This window comes from Hevea brasiliensis, chromosome 9, assembly GCF_030052815.1.
Source record: "Hevea brasiliensis isolate MT/VB/25A 57/8 chromosome 9, ASM3005281v1, whole genome shotgun sequence".
Classification (NCBI taxonomy): Eukaryota; Viridiplantae; Streptophyta; class Magnoliopsida; order Malpighiales; family Euphorbiaceae; genus Hevea; species Hevea brasiliensis.
The window spans coordinates 17423623-17444943 of record NC_079501.1 but is presented as its reverse complement, the minus strand read 5'-3'; the positions used below and the strand labels follow the sequence as shown (position 1 = coordinate 17444943).

At 33.3% G+C, this 21321-nt stretch overlaps 2 protein-coding genes across 7 annotated transcripts; one reads left to right on the top strand and one right to left on the bottom strand.

Annotated features, from left to right (window-relative positions):
• Window positions 1-1848: 1848 nt before the first annotated feature.
• Window positions 1849-14586, bottom strand: LOC110665043 (DExH-box ATP-dependent RNA helicase DExH3). Its single transcript, XM_021825006.2, has 19 exons — window positions 14089-14586; window positions 13089-13243; window positions 12790-12877; window positions 11768-12010; window positions 11145-11240; window positions 9512-9700; window positions 9260-9419; window positions 9047-9177; window positions 7906-8079; window positions 7557-7829; window positions 7150-7344; window positions 6130-6333; window positions 5894-5963; window positions 5629-5777; window positions 4015-4323; window positions 3582-3641; window positions 3314-3466; window positions 3088-3198; window positions 1849-2887 (listed from the first exon to the last, which is right to left on the bottom strand). Exons 1-19 carry the CDS (start codon window positions 14470-14472, stop codon window positions 2414-2416), a joined length of 3618 nt encoding a protein of 1205 aa, XP_021680698.2. The 5' UTR covers window positions 14473-14586; the 3' UTR covers window positions 1849-2413.
• Window positions 14587-16961: 2375 nt separating this feature from the next.
• LOC110665041 (uncharacterized) lies at window positions 16962-20643 on the top strand. Of its 6 annotated transcripts, XM_021825002.2 has the most exons (5): window positions 16963-17350; window positions 17715-17843; window positions 18053-19108; window positions 19221-20288; window positions 20387-20643. In XM_021825002.2, exons 3-5 carry the CDS (start codon window positions 18083-18085, stop codon window positions 20414-20416), a joined length of 2124 nt encoding a protein of 707 aa, XP_021680694.2. In that variant the 5' UTR covers window positions 16963-17350; window positions 17715-17843; window positions 18053-18082; the 3' UTR covers window positions 20417-20643. The 6 variants fall into 6 exon arrangements, with proteins under 6 accessions (XP_021680697.2, XP_058009202.1, XP_021680694.2 ...); XM_021825005.2 differs by lacking the exon at window positions 17715-17843 and having other exon boundaries at window positions 16962-17350; window positions 18053-19063; XM_058153219.1 differs by lacking the exon at window positions 17715-17843 and having other exon boundaries at window positions 16962-17350; window positions 18053-19099.
• Window positions 20644-21321: the final 678 nt, after the last annotated feature.

Sequence of the window (21321 nt, the reverse complement as noted above, 5' to 3'; positions counted from 1 at the left end):
AAAAATTTGTTGTGGAAACAGATGCTTCTGGGGAGGGTATTGTAGCAGTATTGATGCAAGAGGGTCATCCCATTGCTTATATAAGTAAAACTTTATCTGTAAGGAATTTGGGCCTTTCTGCTTATGAGAGAGAGTTATTGGCCATTTTGTTTGCTATTAAGCAGTGGGAACATTACTTGTTGCATAGGCATTTTATTATAAGAACTGATCATAGGAGTCTGAAATTTTTACTAGAGCAGAAGTTGTCTACTCCAGCACAACAGGCTTGGTTAACCAAACTTCAGCATTATAATTATGAGATTCAATATAAAAGGGGATTGGAAAATCAAGCAACAGATGCCCTCTCTAGAATTCCTTTCACTTCTATTGCTACTATTACTGCTCATATTATTCCAGATCAATTATTGGTTGCTATGAAATCAAGCAACGATGAAATTTCATTAAGGCTGCTCGCCGTCGATAAACTCTGCTTTGGGTTTAGAAGGCGCCGTCAATAAACCGACGCAGTGGCAATCACAATTCACAGGCATGGTCTTTTGAAAAGGGGTTCGGCTAAAAGACCAAGGGCAGTTTGTTTTAGTTGGAAAAAGGATTTTTTTAAAATAATTTTTTAATAATTAATTAAAAAAAAAAAAAATCAAAGATATCTCCTAATTAACTATGCCAAGTCTAATCCACAAGAATAGAGGAGCAAAGCGCTCTAAAAATATTCTCAACTTGACTTTATTTAAAAATACATAATCTTACACCACTAGTATCATTTTAATAATTAATTTTAATATTATAATTATAATTAAAATAATAATAAAATTTTAATTATAATTCGAATGAAATAGACTTTTAATTTGAATAGATTTTGAATATGGATGTATCCTATAAAGATTAAATTTATTAAAAAAAATTAAACTTAAACAATAAAATTATACAATATTAAAAATAAAAATTATTTTTAAACTATAAATAAACAATATTTAAAATATAAACTTTGTTAAATCATATCTCAACGAAAAAATATTAACAATCTCTGTTAGAATTGTTTAATGGTTGAAAAAGCAATGTGGCCATAGCCATAGGTGGCTTTTATTCTTGTTTGTTTTGAGTCAGTTTCCTAATTTAGGGACTGACCTCCGTAAAATTATCATTATCTGCATTGATGAGTTTACCAAGAATGATTTCAGCCTCGAAGTTTTTCACAGCTTTGGAGATAATTAAAAGGATTAAGGAAATTTAATCGACCATTGACATGATCAAAATAATTTTATTACCACTAAATTAAAACTTATATTTCCTTTAATTGTCTTTTAATATAATTTTCCTTTTAATTTTAAAGTGATGGGTGAGAAACTGCCATAAACGGCATGCAAAGAGATCTCCACTTCTTTCATTTTCTTATCCAAATTGTTGTTCTGTAATTTATGCTTCATCGTCATATAGTGCGCTAAGCACTGTGGGTAAACAGTTGTTTAGGTTTCGATCCCCACAAGTATCTTTCTCGACACCTGTAACAAGTTGAAGATGTTCTTTTCGCCTCCAATTCCAGGATTTGATTTTGTTTTTTCAAGTTCAATAGTAGAACCTATTTTGTTTGTTGCAATAGGTGTACTGGCCTTTGTACTGGATCTAGTGTTTTGAAATTAGTTTATAGTTTTGGTAATTGGGGGTTATGTTTAGCTTTCTTTACAAATTCTTGCAAATTTTGTTCCTAGAATCGCCTGTGATCTTCTAGTTTTGGAATATGTTCGTGTTCGCCTGTTGAAGCTATTTTGATGGTCTCCACATACGAGAGAGAGAAAAAGAAGGGAAAGGAAATGAGAGAGAATGCGAGAGAGAGAAAAAGCAATGATAAGATGGATAAAAAGCACATCAACTATTAATAATGTACAACTATAGGTAAATTCTCTGGAATCCCACATGCTGCAGTGCAAGTTGAACCAGAATATCTGATGCAGGCGGGGAGGCAAAGGCTTCCTTCATTTAACTTTACTATGTGTGGCATTAACAATTTACACTAGTTAATGGAATATTGATCAATGAATATGGTGTACACTTTCCATGCTCTGGTAAAAATGATTCGGGTACTCGTTACTTGATGAAGCAATGCATTTAGAACAATGAGATCTTTGTTCCGAGGCATGGCAATTTTCTGTTATCATCAACTCTGCCAGCTGATGCTCCATCTTCAGCATTTGAAATATAGCCTTCCAAAGACAAGCATAGTGAAAAAGGCCATAGATTTTATCAAACCTGCTTTTCATTTTGGCTTGTGACCCCAAAACTGGAAGGTTTGTTTGGGCCATTCCAAATGACCAAAATTTCAGCAACGACCAGAAGCTGTGTTCCTCCTTGCTGGCTAGTTTCTTCCCTTTGTGAATAATAAGTATGATACTATATCCCTTCGTCTAATAGCATCACCTTAACTCCATTTACCACCATGAACTGGAGTCTTGTTTTGGCTTTTTCTTTTACCCTTCTTTAAAAGCATAGACACATGGTTAATATCTCTTGAGGATGAATGGACCTCACCCTTCAACCACAGCAGAGCCTCAGCGGCAGCATCCTTTTCTGCAAGTTTTTTACTACTGCAAGGCTGCCCCACAAAGTCCAACCCATTAAAGATCACAGTGGAGCGAAACTGGTTGTTTTTCAGTTGTTTTGTCTTATAGGAGGGCGCTCCATGTCCAGCCCTGACAAGCAAAGTTTGTAGCTCATTTTTAGAATTATCATATGGCTGTTTGCCAGTCATTGCATCTTTCATTGCCTTCTGTGAAGGTGCTGGCAGCTGGCGACCAAATACAAATTTACCCTCACATTGATCCTGTGAAACCAGTAATCTTATTGCCATCAAGAGCTCATTGTCAGATTGTATATCCAACTTGGGGACTTGAAGCTGCAATAGTCATCCAGAATAATAGAAACAAGTTACAGAATGCATCAGTATAAAAAGAACTACAGTGCGAGCAATAGAGAATAGACAAGTTCTGTACTAGAAGATTCTGTGTAACCAACAATAATAACCATCTGATACTTTATGAGGTATGAGTGCATTAATCATAAAAAACAAAGCTGTTACAAAAGGTTAATACTCACTTTCTTCTGAATTAGTTCCTCAAGCTCTCTCTTCAAGCTTAGATATGTATTTCCCAAGGCAGGTTCCATAAAAAATTCCAAGTATCCTCCCAACATTTTTAGGTGTCCATCCTATTAAAAAAACAGTTAAGGTTTCAGTATAAATTATCACACGACATGAACGGATGAAAATAAGACAATCACCAGCATCTTCCATTAAGAACAAAAGTTGAATCAAATAACTTACCAGTCCACCTCTTGAAAGGTCTCCTCCGAATAAAAGCAACACAGAATCAGATACACCAGTAGAATCCCGGAGAAACACAGAATTCACTTTCACTTTTTCATTAAAAACTAACCATGGGTATGGAATTTTGTGTACCCCGGCATTCACAGAATTCTGTTGTTTGCAATTCACAGCCAGAATAAAAAATAGTAGTCAGAATTTTGAATGCTGTGGTGTCCTCTACTAAAACATGCTTCAGAGAACAAGTGCTTAAAAATAAGAAACTTACCGAATACAGAAGTACTTGACCATCCTCCATTGTTTTCAATGCTATAGACTTATCCTTGTTCTGCATAACAACAAAACATATAGAGACATTCTATCATCTCATAGGAAAAAGTTAGGCTAATTTGTTCAGTGAATACTTGTAGTCATATTCCAATAAATAGAAAAGCTCTTTTACTTTCTCCCTCTCCCTTTAATTGGCAAGATTAAACCTCCTTTCATATATGCCAGCTTTATGCAATACTTTTACTACTTTAGTTAAAGCCCTGGGACTCCTTGCATCACTCTTATTATTCATTGGAACTTTCACAAGGAGAAAAGGAAGCAAGGAGTGAGTAGAACAAGGCTAGAAAAGAAGAAAAAAGTTTTTCCTTGAATCTATCAATACATAGAATGAAGAAAATAAATAGAAACACAGCAAAATTGCCATCACTCACCACAACAGAACATATCCCAGGGAACAAGCCAGCACAGATGACTGCTCGGATAAGATGCTCATCATGGCTCCACATGCTGCACTCCTCTTTTTTCTGATCAATGAGACCAGTATCCTTGAGCAAGAAAAAGAATTGCTTCCGAAGAGAATCAATGGCTCTCATAGTTTGCGCGGATAGAAAATTTCTCCAACAGTACTCATAACCAGATTGTTGTCTTTCAGCATCTCTCCAACCATCATATGCTCGGACAAGGGCAAGATGGTCACTGTAATCACGAGCAGAGAACTGTGCTTTGGCAGATTCCGCAAGCTAAAGTAAAAAAAGATAATAGTTAGATCCATATCCAGAACAACTATATAACCTGTAATAAAATTGAGAGAAAATTGCCCATCCAGGATCCAGCGAAATATCTTGGATTCAAAAGTTAAACACCTAATAGAGCTCAAGAAAAGAAAGGGGAAAAAAGGTTAAAAACTTCATAAATTTAGAAATCTTGTCTTAGATTCATAGACTTCTTTGCAATATCAGGGTATTTTCTTCTCCTTGAACTACAAAGTCATATTTCAACGTTAATTGAAGATTTCAAGTATATTTGCTGCTGGTTGGTATCTGCATTTCTGTGTTTTTTAATTATATACACAAAAACATAAATGTATATATAATTTTTTTAAAAAATAAAAAATTTACATACTATGTAAAAGGATAAAGACCAACAAGTCATCAACTTTACTCCAACTGGAATTACGACCCCTTAAAAAATACCTAAAAATAGCCAGCCACTACTTAAAACTATGAACATTAATTATGACAACGCTGCCAGTTTCATTGGTTGCTGTGTAATCATAATTTAGCAAACTTTTGAAGTCTAACCTGGGTCCTATTAACATTATGATAGTGTTTCTTTATTACGGCTTAATAGGGCCAAGTAAAGTCAACAAAAGTTTGGCAAACTTTTGAAGTCTTAGCTGGGTCCAATTTACATTATGATAATTTTTCTTTTCTCTGACTTAATTGAGCCTAGTTTGACAAAATCACAACCATGCCAACCGATTAAGGCTGTCAGGAATTGGTCAAGTTAAAATTGATAATATAAGTTTTGGCTATTTTTAATTATTGAAAAGAGGACACAATTCTAAATTTGAAGCAAACTCGATATTATTTTGGATTAAAACAAAAATAAATCACAATACTAGTAGCAGTGATGCTGGGGCAAAAAATAAATTTTGACATAGAAGGTCAAAACCTCATTCTATTAGGACTGGGTTATTTATCTTTTGTTCATGCTAGACTTTATTTAGAAGGGCCAAGTTGTAATTCTATTAGGATTTTATTTTCAAGATCTTATTCAAGTAAAATTTCATGTCCAAGACCTTATTCTTAGTAGGACTTCAGCTATATATATAGGGCTGTAATAATCAGTTTCAGAGGTAGAATTCTAAGATGAATAATACCAGCTACTAATAGATATCTTATCTTGGTTTTGTAACTAAAAATTCTATTTGATTGATCTTTGATCTCATGGTTCTCTCTGTTTCACTATTCTCTTGTCCAATCCACATCTAATTTAGGGTTAGGATTACTAGATACATCACATAGGCATTGCAGCAGACTTACATCCTTCTTGTCAAATGGCATCAAGAATGGATCTCTGACACTAAGACCAGCAACAACGGTCATTACTGGATCTAGACAGTTGAAAATGGCCCCTAATATGAGCATTTTCCCAAGCTTAGGCTCAACTGGAAGTACCGACAAGTGGCGTCCTGAAAAGCAATCATCATTATTTAAAATTCTCTATGAACCACAAACACTATCACCATCTTAAACAACCTAAAAATTAAATATGAATAGAACACATTGAAAAATATAATTTTTGCACCTAGCACTGTTAGATTTTCATTCTCGTCCAAAGCTCCTATCACTTTCAAATATTCAACAGCATTTTGAACCTACAAATATTCAGAAAATTAGCTTTTAGAGAAACAAATCAATGATGGAAAAAAAATATATAATGTAAGCTTTTAGTTTAAGAGAAAAAAGTTGGAGGCAATTTACAAGCAAGCAAAAAAAATAGAGTATGTGCAACAAATTTTGGAAAACAAAATTATGAATTACCGATAGAGGTTCCGGTGGTTGCAATGCCCTAGAAAGGAACTCTGAAATACCACCAAGTTGGAGACTTTTGATTTGCAGGCACAACGACTGCAATGGTGTCCTTAAAAGTTCTGGTAGTTGATAATCAGCAAAAGCATCATATACACATCTGGGATAGAGATGATAACACTCGCCAGGTTGAACACGACCAGCTCTTCCTCTTCTCTATTTAAAAAATAAAAAAAAAATGAAAACATTTGTGGAGGTGGAACATTATCATAAACCATTTGAACTCTCAGTGCAAAAATAAAAGGAATGGTCCAGGAGAAAACATAAAGCCTTTCACTAACAATGCTATAAATCAATTAAATTGACAGGTATTTTGACAAGGATGCAGCAAGCATCTGGAAAATAGGAAGTATTTTTCATGCTGTATATCATGTCATAAGTCGGGGTAATGCTGAAACATTAAATGAGAATAAACATGAAAAATTGCACGCGACCAACTGGAGACCATTATGGAAGTATATTACAAATTTGACCTAAAATTTGATTTTTCTTATATCCTACACATTTCCATAAAAATGGAGGAGCACATTTCAAATTAACACCAAAAACTGTGCTATCAATTGCAGTTCGAAATTTCACTTCATATCATAATCACTTCTCTTCAAGTCAGTCCCATTCAAATAACAAACAATTTCTTCAAAATCTTTCCAAAATACTATTAAGGTGTACTGTTTACAGTGCCATACCTGCATTGTAAATAGCCCCTAAAATATATCCTTTCTCATGTTATTTTGGCTTCTAATCATACTGGTTTAGAAACTTCATTCATGTGAACTACTCTTTCTAGCTCTGAAATAAATGCAAAACCAGTCAATCCTAATATCCTAACTTGCTAGGTGCTAGCTGTCATACATGAAATGGGTGAACATAAAACTCTGAGAAGTGGGTAGAAAAATAAACCATTGATTATCATTACATAATTCTTAACACTTGCAAATCCCTGGAAAAAGAAAACAGGAGAAGAGGACTTACTTGTCGCGCTGCAGCCTTTGAGATCCATGATGGAAGCAAACAAGGAGTATTGTTTAGTGCATCATATGATGTCTCCTTTGCCTTCCCACAGTCAACCACAAAGACCACGTCATTGATTGTAATACTAGTCTCAGCCATGTTAGTAGCAAGGACAATTTTCCGCACTCCATCTTCAGGCTTATCAAATATTAACCTCTGAAAAAGAACAACAGAAAAAGGAATCAGGAAAATTCAATATCTTTACACAAATCATGAGACACGATAAAAAAACCAAATAACTAAAACTATTAAATACAAAATGAAATAAAAATTAGAAAAGAACCAGAACAAGAAGGAATACAGCAGACATTGAATTATACTTGTTTGTTACTTTACTACATGAAAATATTAACAAAAGGAGAAGTCACCTGCTCAGAGCTGGCCATAGAACCATGACAAGCAAGTAGCAATACTTTGCCACAATCACCCAAGATAGGATGAGTCGCTAGCTGATCCTTCAAAGAATTTATGTCATCCCAACCAGTCATAAAAACCAACACAGCACCAGGCCTCTCTTTCTTGACTATGTGAGAAAGCACATGCTCAATGAGATTAAAACCAATCGAGTCTGGATTCCAACAGGACAAAGACTCTTGGGTACGTAATCTGTAGCCTTTAAAGTTGGCAGCTTCAAGTGCATCCTGTCAAAAAGTTAACAGGTGAGAGCAAGGAAAGAAAACCAAAATCACATACCAACAACTAGGGCTTGCTTTTAACCTCAACAGCAGAAGCAATCTGGCTCTTCCTCTTTCTGAAAGCTTGAGTTTGTTTTTGCATTTTCCAAACCTTATCTTGACCATAATCATCAATTTGGTTATATGAAGTCAACCGGTATCCAGTGATTTCTAGAATATCCTCAAGAAAATGTGCTCGAACTGGATACGTAAAACCCTGAAAATAAAAACATCATCCCCATCCCCATCCCAAGAGCTGGTAAGTCTGATATGCTATCAATAAAAAAATTCTTCATAGGCATGAAGCACAGGAAACCATAGTACAAACACAGTATGACAAAAGATATAATAATGATGAAAATTAAGCCCCAAGTTATATCACTGATAAAATTAACAAATTACCTAAAGAACTAGAAGCATTTTACATTTAAAGGAAATATAACAATGGCTACATAAAAATTTGAAGTTTTAAGAACATGAACTCATCCCTAACTATGCATGAGCGTCCACCTCTCTTATGCTACCAATAATCAAAGGAAGGGTAAATATGGCAACTCTCTAAACTCAGTTTGAAATTCCTAAAAAAATCACAAAAGAAATGCTTGAACAATTCTCACACTATGCAGGTCACTTCCATTCATCACGGCATGATGCAAGAAGGGAATTTGTCTCATCATCTTTTTTATGCAGGGCCCGTTTGAAAGCAGTCACATATTCCACACAGTGATGAAATAAAATGCAAAAGCACTTTCACCAAATCATACTGGCAATAAGCGAATTTTTCAACCTGGAGTTCAAAATTTAGGTTACTTGTGATTAAAGATCAGTAAGTGAAGAACACGATAAAATGCTTCTAGTAGGAAAGAAGTTTATCCAGTCAAGAAGGCAAGGCGCGAATAAAAGGAGAAAATTTCTCAGGGAGACCCATCATGATATCCTTTTACAAACTATAATTTTTAGCACACACAGTTATTTTCCCAACAAATGCTCAATTTCATAGTTATTTATGAAAGTCAATAAACCATTCAGAAATCAACGGACATTATGCTATTACTTTTATTGTTACAATTTCACAAATTCCGCAAAAAGTATATACCCCAGTGTGCTTTCTCAGAAAGATGCCAGCAAAACTAACATAGCGTGGAGATTGCATAGGGCACAATAGATAGTAACATTAGACTTACTGGAATATGGAGCATTGGAGCACCACCAAAGTAGGAAGAGAAAAGCTCGGCATTCAAGGTTGCACTCATCAGAATCAACCTCAACTCTGGCCGACGAGGAAGGAGATCTCTCAGGATGATAAGAAGGAAATCTAGCAAACAAACAAATCGCAGTAAATATCAAATGAGATGATACAGAGATCACGAAGCAACTCAAATTAAATCCAATTGCACCTTCATTCATTCCACGTTCATGAATCTCATCAACAACAACATGGGTTACACCATTCAAATTTCTGTCAACAAGTAATCTCCTCAATAATATGCCAGTAGTGCAAAACAGAAGGCGAGTGTCCCTCCCTTTTATTCCCTCAAGCCGAACTTTGTAACCAACCTTTCAAAGGAGAGGAAAACAGAGGAAATCAAAATAGTTGACAATCTCATGTTTGTAGAGAAAGATTCAACATGCAAAAGGCAGAAACTAACTGATTCTCCCAGTTTCTCTCCTCGCTCTGCCGCAACTCTTTCAGACACAGCCATAGCAGATATTCTTCTTGGCTGAGTACATATGATACTGCAAGCAGCTCCACAAGCAGCTTCAATCTCAGATTCTAGTATGTATTGAGGGAGTTGTGTAGTTTTACCACAACCAGTTTCACCTGAGACAACCACCACCTGGAAGATATAGCAGCTTTTTATATGTTGTATCATTTATGGATAAAAAACATATTATGTTCATAATCATAATCATTCAAGCAGTTTATATACCCATCACAAGCATGATTTAGACCAACCAACCCTGCAAAGTAGCATATTAGTGGCATGACCGCATGTGTTTGCATTCACCAAGTGCTACAAGATCTATTAACCAAAAAGAAATACCCCTACAAGATCTATTAAGGTTCTGAAAATCTCTCTCTCTCTCTCTCTCCATCTCATATTTATTCCATTTTCTTCCAAAGATACTAAAAAAAATAAAATTAGCATGGACTGTTTTTCCCATTTTGTTTGATGTAGTGCTTGTGAATGGGTAGGAATCAAAGAATCTTTAATGGAATAGAGCAGTCCATCAATCCCTATTGAATTTGATTTGTAGATTAATTGCAACTTACAGCAAAAACCTAATATTGTCTCTCAGTATCAACTCTCTCTCTCTCTCTCTCTCTCTCTCTCTCTCTCTCTCTCTCTCCGCCCATATGTACACACACACACACAAATCCATGCACCCCAACCTCAACCCATCCATCTCTATCCCAATTCCCAACCTATAAAGCCCTAAAAACTCAATACATAACCAGCAATAGAACAAACAAAATAATGCCACAAATGCCTTATCCTCAATAATCTCCATGGATTTAGAGCAGAGGAAATTTTACAAATTGCATTGCAACCTGGTACGAGACCGTCATCTAAACCTTCCTCAAACTCAGCAAAGAATCCAAACTCAGCCACCCCAAATCCCACTCCAGATGGCCCACCTTTCTGATTCACTCACTGCCACCTCCTCCCCTCCACTGACTTATAAATTATAATGGGGGATATTAGAAAATCTAGATTGAGTTGTTTCCTATTGAGATATTTGAGTCTTTTACGAAGATAAGCAGAACTGCTAATAGTTTGTGACTGAGTCTTTTCCTATTCAGTGCCGAGGAAGCTTCAAAAGTGCAAGGATAGAAAGAAAAGAGAGTTGTCCTTGAGATAGATTTTCTTTTTTCTTTTTCAGTTTTTAAGTTCAGTCATTTCATCTCTAATATTTTATTTTCTGCACTATTTGTTTAATTTTTCAAACCAATCAAATATTGAACGTTTCCTCTCAATAAGGGGTTCTAACCTTTCATAATTAGCAAGTGTAGACACTGAAACCATTTAAATAATTTCAGGTTGAAATCTCATCAAAAAGAAGTTGCCAAATAAATCTAAGATTCCCAAGAAACAAATTTATCAAAGGAATAAACAAGTAATATCTTAGTTGAACAGATTTTGAAACTAGCATTGAAGGTAAGATTTCAAGATTCCTTTACTAAAACTGTGAGAGTGAGTTTCTAGTGATTTCAAAACCTTAAATTAAGAAGCAAAGAGAAGGAAGCCAAAAGAAATCAAATATAAGAACCAACATCACCTGATTTTCAGAAATGGCTTTTAGTAGTGCATCTCTTTCTTTATATGCGGGAAGACTTCGGCGAAATTCAGTCATCTTTTGGCCCTCAGGAGATTCCTATAGAAAAATTATTATTTAAGATGGTGGCATTTAAAATGTCATGGTAAAGGAGAATAAAAAGCCAGCACACAATAATAACAAACATATAAATGAAAACTTCCATCCCGTGGCCAGAGATGTACCAGCATTAACATTTAACATGCAGACATACTGTACAACTTATACCTGTGGATAACTTTCTAAAAGTACTACAAGGGACCAATTTGATATCTATGCTGTTTTTGGTGTCTGTTACTGTTATCCAATGATAAAAAAACTCTCTCTGAATACAAGGCCGATAAAACAGGTAAAAACCATTTTTGGGACTTTCACTTGTTGTAGCAACTTGTTTTTCTCTTCAAGATATCAAGTACAAAACAAATGTCCTAATGATGGTTTCAACTATTAGACAATATTGACCAAAAACAAGGATACCAAATAGACCTTAATGTTAGCACAAAACCCACAGGCAAACATACACAAATGACTGTGAGGAAATCTATTGCAAAAAATATCTCCATAAAACTTGTCAGGATAAAATATACCTGCCATTCTTGTTGCTTATTTTGCAGTTTCAAACTTTTCCGCTGGATAATTTTCCCCATGACAACATTGTTCTGTATCAATGGATCTGGCTGTTCATAGAGTCCTTCAGTGGTGGCCATACTTCCACCACTTGACCTTGACAATGAATTAGCAGAAAAGTTTCCCCTTTTCATGGACTTTTTGGAAAGGTAAGCATTGAGATGGGCATCTACTTCTCTTTGCAGTCCAAAAGGCAATATCACCTGTAGGTGCTCAAGAGCATTAATTATTTAAGGCCCTAAATAAACTAAAAAATGGTCCTCAAGAAATATCACAAATTTCAATCAGTCTTAAGAATGATAACTGCTCACTAATTTAATCATCTGGGAAGTGTTTGTGCAAGTTTCAATAAAATGCTTAAAAAATATCAATACATTCCTTTGGTTAAATGTATGCTAAACTACACTGAAGAGAGTAAGGAATACAAATAGGAGTGGCAATTTTAGACACGACTCGCGAACACAACGCGAATACTATATGAAAATATAGAATTTAAGTTAAGACTTATTCTTGTTCGTGTCGAATTCGTATCGATCCATTTATGACGCGGCTATAATTGTGTCAAGTCGTGGATTAACCCGTTAACTCGACTTGATACGTTTATGATACGGTTTAATATTCGTGTCACGTGTTGACTCGTAACTTACTAACCCATTTGACTCATTATGACCCATTGAACCCACTCATGTAACGTGTTAAATGGGTTAAGTCGTGTCAAACCATATTAAATGGGTCATTTCGTGTTAAATGGGTCGTGTCGTGTTGAATACAGCTAATACAATTTAATATTAATCGTGTTGTGTCGTGTAAACCGTATAATAGAAGGATCGTGTTCGTATTTAAATTTTTGACACGATTTATTAATCGTGTTGTATTCGTGTTGATCTTAATCGTATTCATGTCACGTGTTGACACAACACGAACACAACTCGTCTACCCGAATTGTCACCCCTAAATACAAACCAAGGATGAGAGAGGATACCTCTCTCTGGGGTCGCTTGTCATCCAAATCAGGTCTGTAATTTGGCAGAGGTACTTTACTGAAGACAATAACTCTTGAATACTGACGGCTGCAAAAAGAAAAAAAAAAATACATTCCAAACTATCACACAATACTTACAACAACCTTCAGATGTGTTCCCAACAAGATTCTTTAAAAGATTTTTTTAAATAATAATAATAATAATAATAATAATAATAATAATAATAATAATAATAATAATAATAATAATAATATATCACTAATTCCTACCAGGCTCTAGGAAGAAAAAATTAGAATACCTATGCAAACCCATTCGATTTGCCAATGCTGACAGATGCTCAAAATCACGCCTGTCCTTTTTCTCCTTCGAAACGACTTCTTGCTCATCTTTGTTGCGAAGTAGCATCGTTAACTTCCATCTCCAATCATCAATGTTATCAAGTGTGGAACCACTCTAAAAAGCACCAATAATGCAAATGCACACCAAAGGAAGTTGCATCCATGAGATTTATACATTTTTCACGTAGAAACAAAACAAGCACATATCAATAAGTAGAATAAAAAAAGTTTGTAATCACACCATAACATAAAATCAACAGTGCCTCAACATGCCACTAGCATCCCAAAAGCATGCCACTAGCATCCCAAATTACACTACCGTTGGGAAATTCTAAGGTTGAGTGTCAAAAACAAAGTAAATTCTACTTTGTAAATAATCACCATTTGATGAATTGGTAATTGCTCATATAATGGTAAAAACAACAAAGTACAAATGGAACTAAAAACAGTCACCATAGAAGGCAACCTACACTGTCACTATCAAACAGGAAAGAATTTCAGGTTTCATGAATATAGTTTACTGCTCTAAATTGATCACATTAGAACAACGAAGATGCTTCGAAATTTAGGATAAGAAAAGATAATGTGAACTTGATTTTTATTGAAAACACATGAAACTCTATCAATCTCCTACATTGGAAAAATAAATATAACAATTTGAGTCATATTTCATAAACAAATATGAAAAACCCTGTCACATATTTTTGCTCATTTTCAAAAACTAAAACAACATTAACTTTTTGTTCGTTATGTGAACAGTCAATAACTAATTTTCTCCGCTTGAAAGAAACTAGTTTCAAGTGTACTCTCTGTTTGGGACAAAGACCACTTGACTAAATGAACCCCACTATTAGAATTGTCATAATACATATTCTCCAACCCTCTAAAGAACTAAATAATAAGAACACTAAACATTTGAACAAATGGGTATGCGGGATAAAGAGAAACCAAGTGACCAACCAATGACTGCGGGGAAGACGACCCAAATTCACGGTCCGAATCATCACTAGAAACCTCATGATATGCAAACCGTCCATAATTCGAGTTTTGCAGACAGGAGAATGGCGATGCAAAGGTCCTCCACTCTAAAAAACAAACAGCACCAGTACACCTAACTGTCCCCCGATGCTTAAAATCCAGGGGCACATACAAGACATGCTTAGAATCAAGGATTTGGGGATTACTGAGGTAAACAAAAGATGCTAATGGAAATAGAATTGGATGCCTAGGACTTATGTTTGGAGTTCTATGGAAATGAAAATGAAAAGACGATGTGGTTGTTCTCAAAGCCATAGCTGTGGATGTTCTAATAGAGAACTGGAAAATAGTTGAGTAGCAAGACATTGAGTTGGGTTTATGGTTATTGTTTAGTAACTAGGGTTTTGGGAAAGGCAGTGGACAGCTCTTTCTCATCTCATGAGCGAACGAGCCATTTACAGCCGTCACGAACCCATTTTCAATCAGAACATATATAAGTGGAGAGAGATCCCTCCGTACCCAATTTATTCAAAAAGAAAATTAAAATTAAAAAAAAATAACAAATTACAATTTAATCTTAATATTTAACAAAATTTACTATTTAATCTTTATATTTTCAAAACAAATAATTTAATTCCTAATATTTAATGAAACTTAAAACTTATTCTCCTAATTTAAATTTTATATTTAAATATATAATGAATATTTTATTTTTCTCAAAATGAATTATTCTTCCTATCAAAATTTCAAAATTATTATATTTTTTTAATTTTATATATATATTTTTAGATTTTAATTAATAAAATTTTGACTTTTTTAAATAAAATAAAAAAATTCTTACACCAGAGATATAATTTCAATTAGATTGGATTCACCAGTTGCAATTCGATCTGTGAAACCTTTCTCTGTAGCTTTAGTCTTCGTATTTTTAACAATTATAAATTTGTACGGAGAAAGGTCGATGAATGAAGGTGAGTCTAACTCGATTGCACTTTATAATTAGTGGCGGATGTATGCTACAAAATGAGGGTTAATTGACCCTTTTTTTTAATATAATTTTTTTATTATATACATATTTATTTATATTGACCTCTCGTAAATTTAATTAGTAAATTATTTTTTTCAAAAATTTAAAATTAATTGAGAAATAAAAACATATTATCCATTTAAAAGTTTATTTATTTTTAAAATTTTACTGTAATTTTTTTATTATGAACTTTATTAAGATAAAAATGGAATGATTGTACATGTAACAAATTACTTTTATTTAATTATAAAAGAAAAATGTATTTATAGCATTAATAATAATATAGTTTGTTTTTATATAGTTTTAACGTACCAAATTTCTTTGAGTCTAGTTATAATATATTAATATTATATTTTAATTTTTTAATAATATTTTATTATATATTTTTTTATATATTGATAAAAAAAAATTGTAGATTCGCTACTCTTTGTAACAACTGGATCAAGACAGTGAAGCTCACAACTTCTCATTTTTCTCTTCTATAAAAAAATATTTAATTAATAATATTTTAATATTTTTATTATAATTAACAAAAAAATTGAATGAATTCACTAAGTTTTAATTTTTTCCAAGTCTTAATGTCAAATTATTTTATTTTAAAAATATAGAAAATAAATTATAGATTTTACTAAAACTCATAAATTAAATTAAAATTTATTTAAATCTTATTTTTATTTATTTTCCAATTAATTAGTTTATTATTTTTTTGTTTTGTTTTTTCAAATATTTAATTTATTATCATTTTTAATAAGTTTATCATTTTATATTTCAATTTTAAATTTAATTATTTATAATTATAAAATAAAATATATTATTTCTAATTATAACATAAAGTATTAACATTTCGTGCAATATATATTATTTCCTTGAATTTTGGTGAATTGTTTAATTATAAGAGATAAAATAAGATATTAAATTTTTTTTTTAATAACAAAAAAAAATTTTAAAATATTTAAAAAACCTTATCTTTTAAAAAATATTAATTTTTTAATCTCTTATCAAAGAGGATAAAATAGAATTCTGGTATTTAAATGATTTTAATGCTATTTATTGAAATATCATATTTTGGAGAGGATATAAATATCATATATCATTGATAATTTATTATTCATTAATTATCAAAGCATTATTACATGTAAATGTAATCAATAAAAATATGGTATTAAATATTTTTAATACTATCTATTTAATTATTGTATGTGATTGATAATTTAATTTTCAATCATTATCAAATTGGAATTTTAATGATTAATGATTTAATAATTTTATTATTTAATTATATAAATATATAAAAAAAGGTATTCATGTAAATATACACAAACAAAAAAAACAGCTAAATAGTGCCTTATTTAGCTGCTCTCCTATCCAACAATGGACTCAATAATTATGAAATCCCAATGATTTAATCATACAATGAATTCTATAAAAAATGGATAATTGTGAAAAAAATTTTATATTTTTTAATTTTGTAAAATTTTATTTTATGGGTTTGTCTTTGTTAATAAAATAATAATTTTTCAATGATAAGATAAAATTAATAAAAATTAAAATATTTAAAATTTAATTAATAATTTTTATAATATAAATAAAATTATCAAAATTTGAAAAGTATTATTAAAAAAAATCATACAACGATGAATGACTTGAAGAGAGGGCAGATTGATCTGGAAAAAAAAAAAAAAAAAGGGAAAAAAAGCTAAAGTGATGAGTGATGGGTGATGTGTTATGAGTTATGAGTAATGACTTTAGGCCTGGATTCACATTCCAATGATGTGTGTATGAAAATGACTCTCTTTATTATTGCAGCGTCTTCTTCACATGTTTCCACGCAACCACTGTCCATAAACAATTCAGAAAAATATGCATCATGCACTTAACAATACCTACAAAAGTCCTCTAAAAATCTCTTACAAAAAGTCTTTTTGAAAAGAATATTGGATTTTTTGCAATTATGGTTTGTTTTAGCTTTTTGTAATTTACCTTAGCTGCCTGTTCTGGGTAGCCAAGTAAACACAAGCGTGTCAACTAGTTTATCCTTCACTTCCCTTCTTCTCTCTTTTTATTCTCTCTCTCTCTCTCTCTCTCTCTCTCTGTTTCTTTTTCTACTTCTTGTTCTTGTTTATGATTTGCCATTGATCTCTCTCTGTGTCTCTCTCTTTCTTTCCCTCTTTTCAAGAAACAAACAAAGCTGGTCTCTGGATCTGCTACATCTTGCAGGTACTGTCTCACTCTCTATATATATGTGAAATTTGAGTTTAGTTTCCTGAAAGGAGCAAGAACTAAATCTTTATTAGTGTGTTGATTATCCTTTAATACAAGAAGTTGGTTTCATTTTGTGCAACATCTCGTTCTTCTTGCGTACCTGTCTTGTTGTGAGATGAGGACTTTGGTACGGACATTAAGGTTTTTAATCATTTCTTGATTAATCTTGCTATCGGTTAATAACCTAGGAGTTAAAGCTAGTTTGGATTTTGAACATCTTATATGACCATGGAAACAGGAGTTGGGTTCTGTGTAGAATCTCTAACTACTGTACATTCTCATATGGGTTGTCAATTGAAGTCTTATGCGTTCTTTTTAGATGTAGAATCTGTACAACTGGATATGAAATATATGTTGAAAAAATGTCTCCAGAAAACATCCAAAGCCCCATTGCTGTTTGAATTTTTCATTCATCTTGATTTGAAGAAGAAGACGAAGAAAGGTTTTGGTAGGTCGTGTATTCATGTCAATTTTAGTTTCAGCATAAAATTTTGGATATGAATTTGTCTTTCAGCTTTTTTTTTTTTTTTTTTTTTTTTTAACGCGACGAGCATAATGAAATTCATTGGCTTTTCTTGTTTCTTTTAAGCACTTCATTTCTTCATCCTGAATCTTGACCAGTTGGATTAGATTTCATTCCACAGCAATCTTTTGCAGAAACATTAGTTCACTTTACTAAAGAGTCTCATGGAAGAAAAGCAATTGGATTTTAATCAGCCACTTCTATCTGTGAGGAGGTTCTCATCAACAGGATCAACTACAGAAGCTGATAACAAAAGGAAAACTGATAATACTCGCCCTAAAGTGCCCCCTCTTCCTGTCTACAAATCAGAATTGAAATCTGGCCCAGTGAGGAACCCGGGAACTGTTCCTTTTGTATGGGAGAAAACCCCAGGAAGGCCCAAGTATGAAAGCAAACCACAAACAGTAACCCTTGCACAGCCTCCTGTTGTCCCAAAGCTTCCACCAGGGCGGATTTTGAATGTTGAAAGGCAAGCTTTAGATAAAAGTTCTGAAGGCACGGCTGCTGGTCAGTTGGAAGCAAGAAATGGCCCTTCTGGTTCTTACAGTGTTCCATCTTTGGATAAAAATGTAACTGAAGAAGAGAGCTCCAGAGAAGTGAAAGAGGGGACATATATTTCTGGTTCAGATGATGATAATGAGGCCTATGAAGATGCACTTGATACACTTTCCCGAAGTGAATCTTTCTTCTTGAATTGCAGTATAAGCGGAGTAAGTGGTTTGGATGGTCCAGATATGAAACCATCTGGTACTTTCTCAACAGATCCACATACTCGAGATTTCATGATGGGTCGATTCCTGCCTGCAGCAAAAGCAATGGCTTCAGAAACTCCTCAACATTCTACTAAGAAGCTCCCTGTTGTACAAGAACAACCAAGAAAGATAAAGAAAATAGTAACTGTGGAAGAACATAATAAATTCAATCAATGCAGAAGACTAAACAATATACCACATTATGACCAAGCTGATGTACTGGAAGAAACTGAACATGAGGATGATTATTATGATGGACCAGATAATTCATCCTTTAAAGTTTGTGGGTTGTTCCCTCGGTTATGCTTGCAAAATTCCTTTTGTCTTTTGAATCCTGTACCAGGGATGAGAAAACAGGCCCAGCTGCACATTTCTTCATCCCATATGAAAAAAGTAAAGTCTTCATATGCTGCTTATTGCAACGAAACTGTCAGTGAGGTATATTTGTTCTCTTCCTGCTTTACTACGTTTCATAATCCTTCAGGTCTCTTTGTCTGACTATTAGCATCTTAAGAAAACTATTCTAATAGCAATTTATTTGTTTCTATAGCATGACAAGGACACCGTACGCAAGCAAAGATCATTGGGTGCAACAGGGATGCATGACGATAAGAATGAGCTGAAAAATGAATCAAATAAGATTGCTTGCAGAAGTGACTATCAGAAATTGGATGGATCATCTCTGTATAAGCGTTTGCAGGGTAATGGCGCATCACCTTACCAAGGAAAAATTTCTCAATCTGCTGTTCATGAAGAAAAAGGATATTTAGTGATTCCTGATAAATCTAAACATTCTGGGATGAGCGGCATTAATGCCGATGGAAATGTTGGCGAAAATTTTCGGGAATTATTGGCCAAAGAAAGAAATGAATGGGAATCAACTTCTGCTAGTCCCGTGGTTGAGAAAACTCTGTACATAGATTCTGTATATATGCTAAAACCCCAAGTTTCAAATTCAAGTTCTTCAGATATGAAAGGCGTAATTGATTATGGAAGAGAAGCTGTCGATGATTCTTCACTTCAAGCTATGAAGCATTTTGAAGCTGCAAGTGAAAAGGGAAATATGGTAGCTGAAAGTCTGGAGTCTGCTGATTCTTGTCCATCATCTGGCAGATCAATGCATGATGTGAAAATGGTTGTGATGGATAATTCCAGGCATGATCAAGACCTTTTAGGCACCTCTTTTACCCCAGCAAGCCCAAAAGTGGATAAGGATGGGAAGATTAAATTGGAAAGACTATTGGGTCAGAAATCTGGCAACTTAGAAAGCTCTCATGGTCTCTTCCAGGATCCTATCAAGATGACAACCACAGAAGTGGCTGATGATGGAAAAGTTGATTTAGAAAGCAAACTTTGTACAAAATTAAGTGATCAAGAGACTTCTACTGGCTGCTATTCTCTACTACCTCCTCCCCCACCTTTACCAAAATCTCCATCAGAGTCTTGGCTAAAGCGGACTTTACCTGCTGTTTCCTCAAAGCACATACGTTCAAGGTCTAATCTCGGTATGCATGCTTATCCTAGAGTTCAGGCTTCCAAAACAGACTCCCCTGATCCTAAGTGGGAAACAATTGTCAAAACTTCTAATGTACAACATGGGCACTTGCGATTTTCAGAGGTAAATTCTTTAAGACCACCAACATTATTTCTCTCCATTTATTGTAGACTCAAATTATACTTACAACATTCCTTAATCTCTATATTATCACTAATCAGGAATTGCTGACACCAATACCTGAAGTTTAGACTGCAAGACTCATCTTTAGTACAATGGCTCAAGAATATACTTTGCAGGAGTGCACATTGTTTATTGGTTTGCATAGTTGTGAAGATTGAAGAAATCTGCCATCTTCTTTGTATTTTCAATCTCCAAAGTGCTTCAGTTTTTTAGAATTGGTATACACTGTAATTGTAAATCAAGAAAACCAGACAATTCTCTTCCTCTAATAAGAATATGTGATTAGTGTTTTTTTTTTTTTTTTTTGTAAATCTTGTCATTCTTCATCTCAAGTTTTCTATATAAAGCAGAGAGCTGAATTTCTTGCTGTAATAAAAACAATAAACGGAGGCTCCTTTTGGGTCATGTATGTTTCAAATTCAAGTAATAGTAGATCCTTTCAAGCAAAAAGAATGATGTTGATGCCACAAAAAGACCTTTAGCTGTTACTTTACCCTTTGTTGATAAAAGAAAGTTTAGAGGTGTGAGGGTATTCCTTCCTAGGGTCAAAGAAAGCAATTGAGGATTTATGGATTTATAATAGGGCTTGCCAATAAGATTTAAATTCCATATGGCATGTAGTAAGATTTTTAACTGTTGTGTCCATTCTTGGTGAGTGGCAGCTGGTGCTTTTATCTTTCATTCTTCATTTCACTTCTAGTTCTAGTGGCTGATTTGTTTGGGACTGGTGTGTGCAAAGTGAATTGTGCTTAAAGAACATAAGATAAGTCGTAAAATCGTTTGGTAAAAATATTTTTTAAAAAATTATTAAATTAAAAAATTATTTTTTTGTAAACTTTTTATTAAATTAATAAAATTTTTACTATTAATTATTTTATAAAAAAATCATTTTGCAAAAATCTCTTAAGATTAGTTGTAAATTTTTATTTAATTTAAAAATTTCTTAAGATTAATAAATTCAACTTCTTAATTT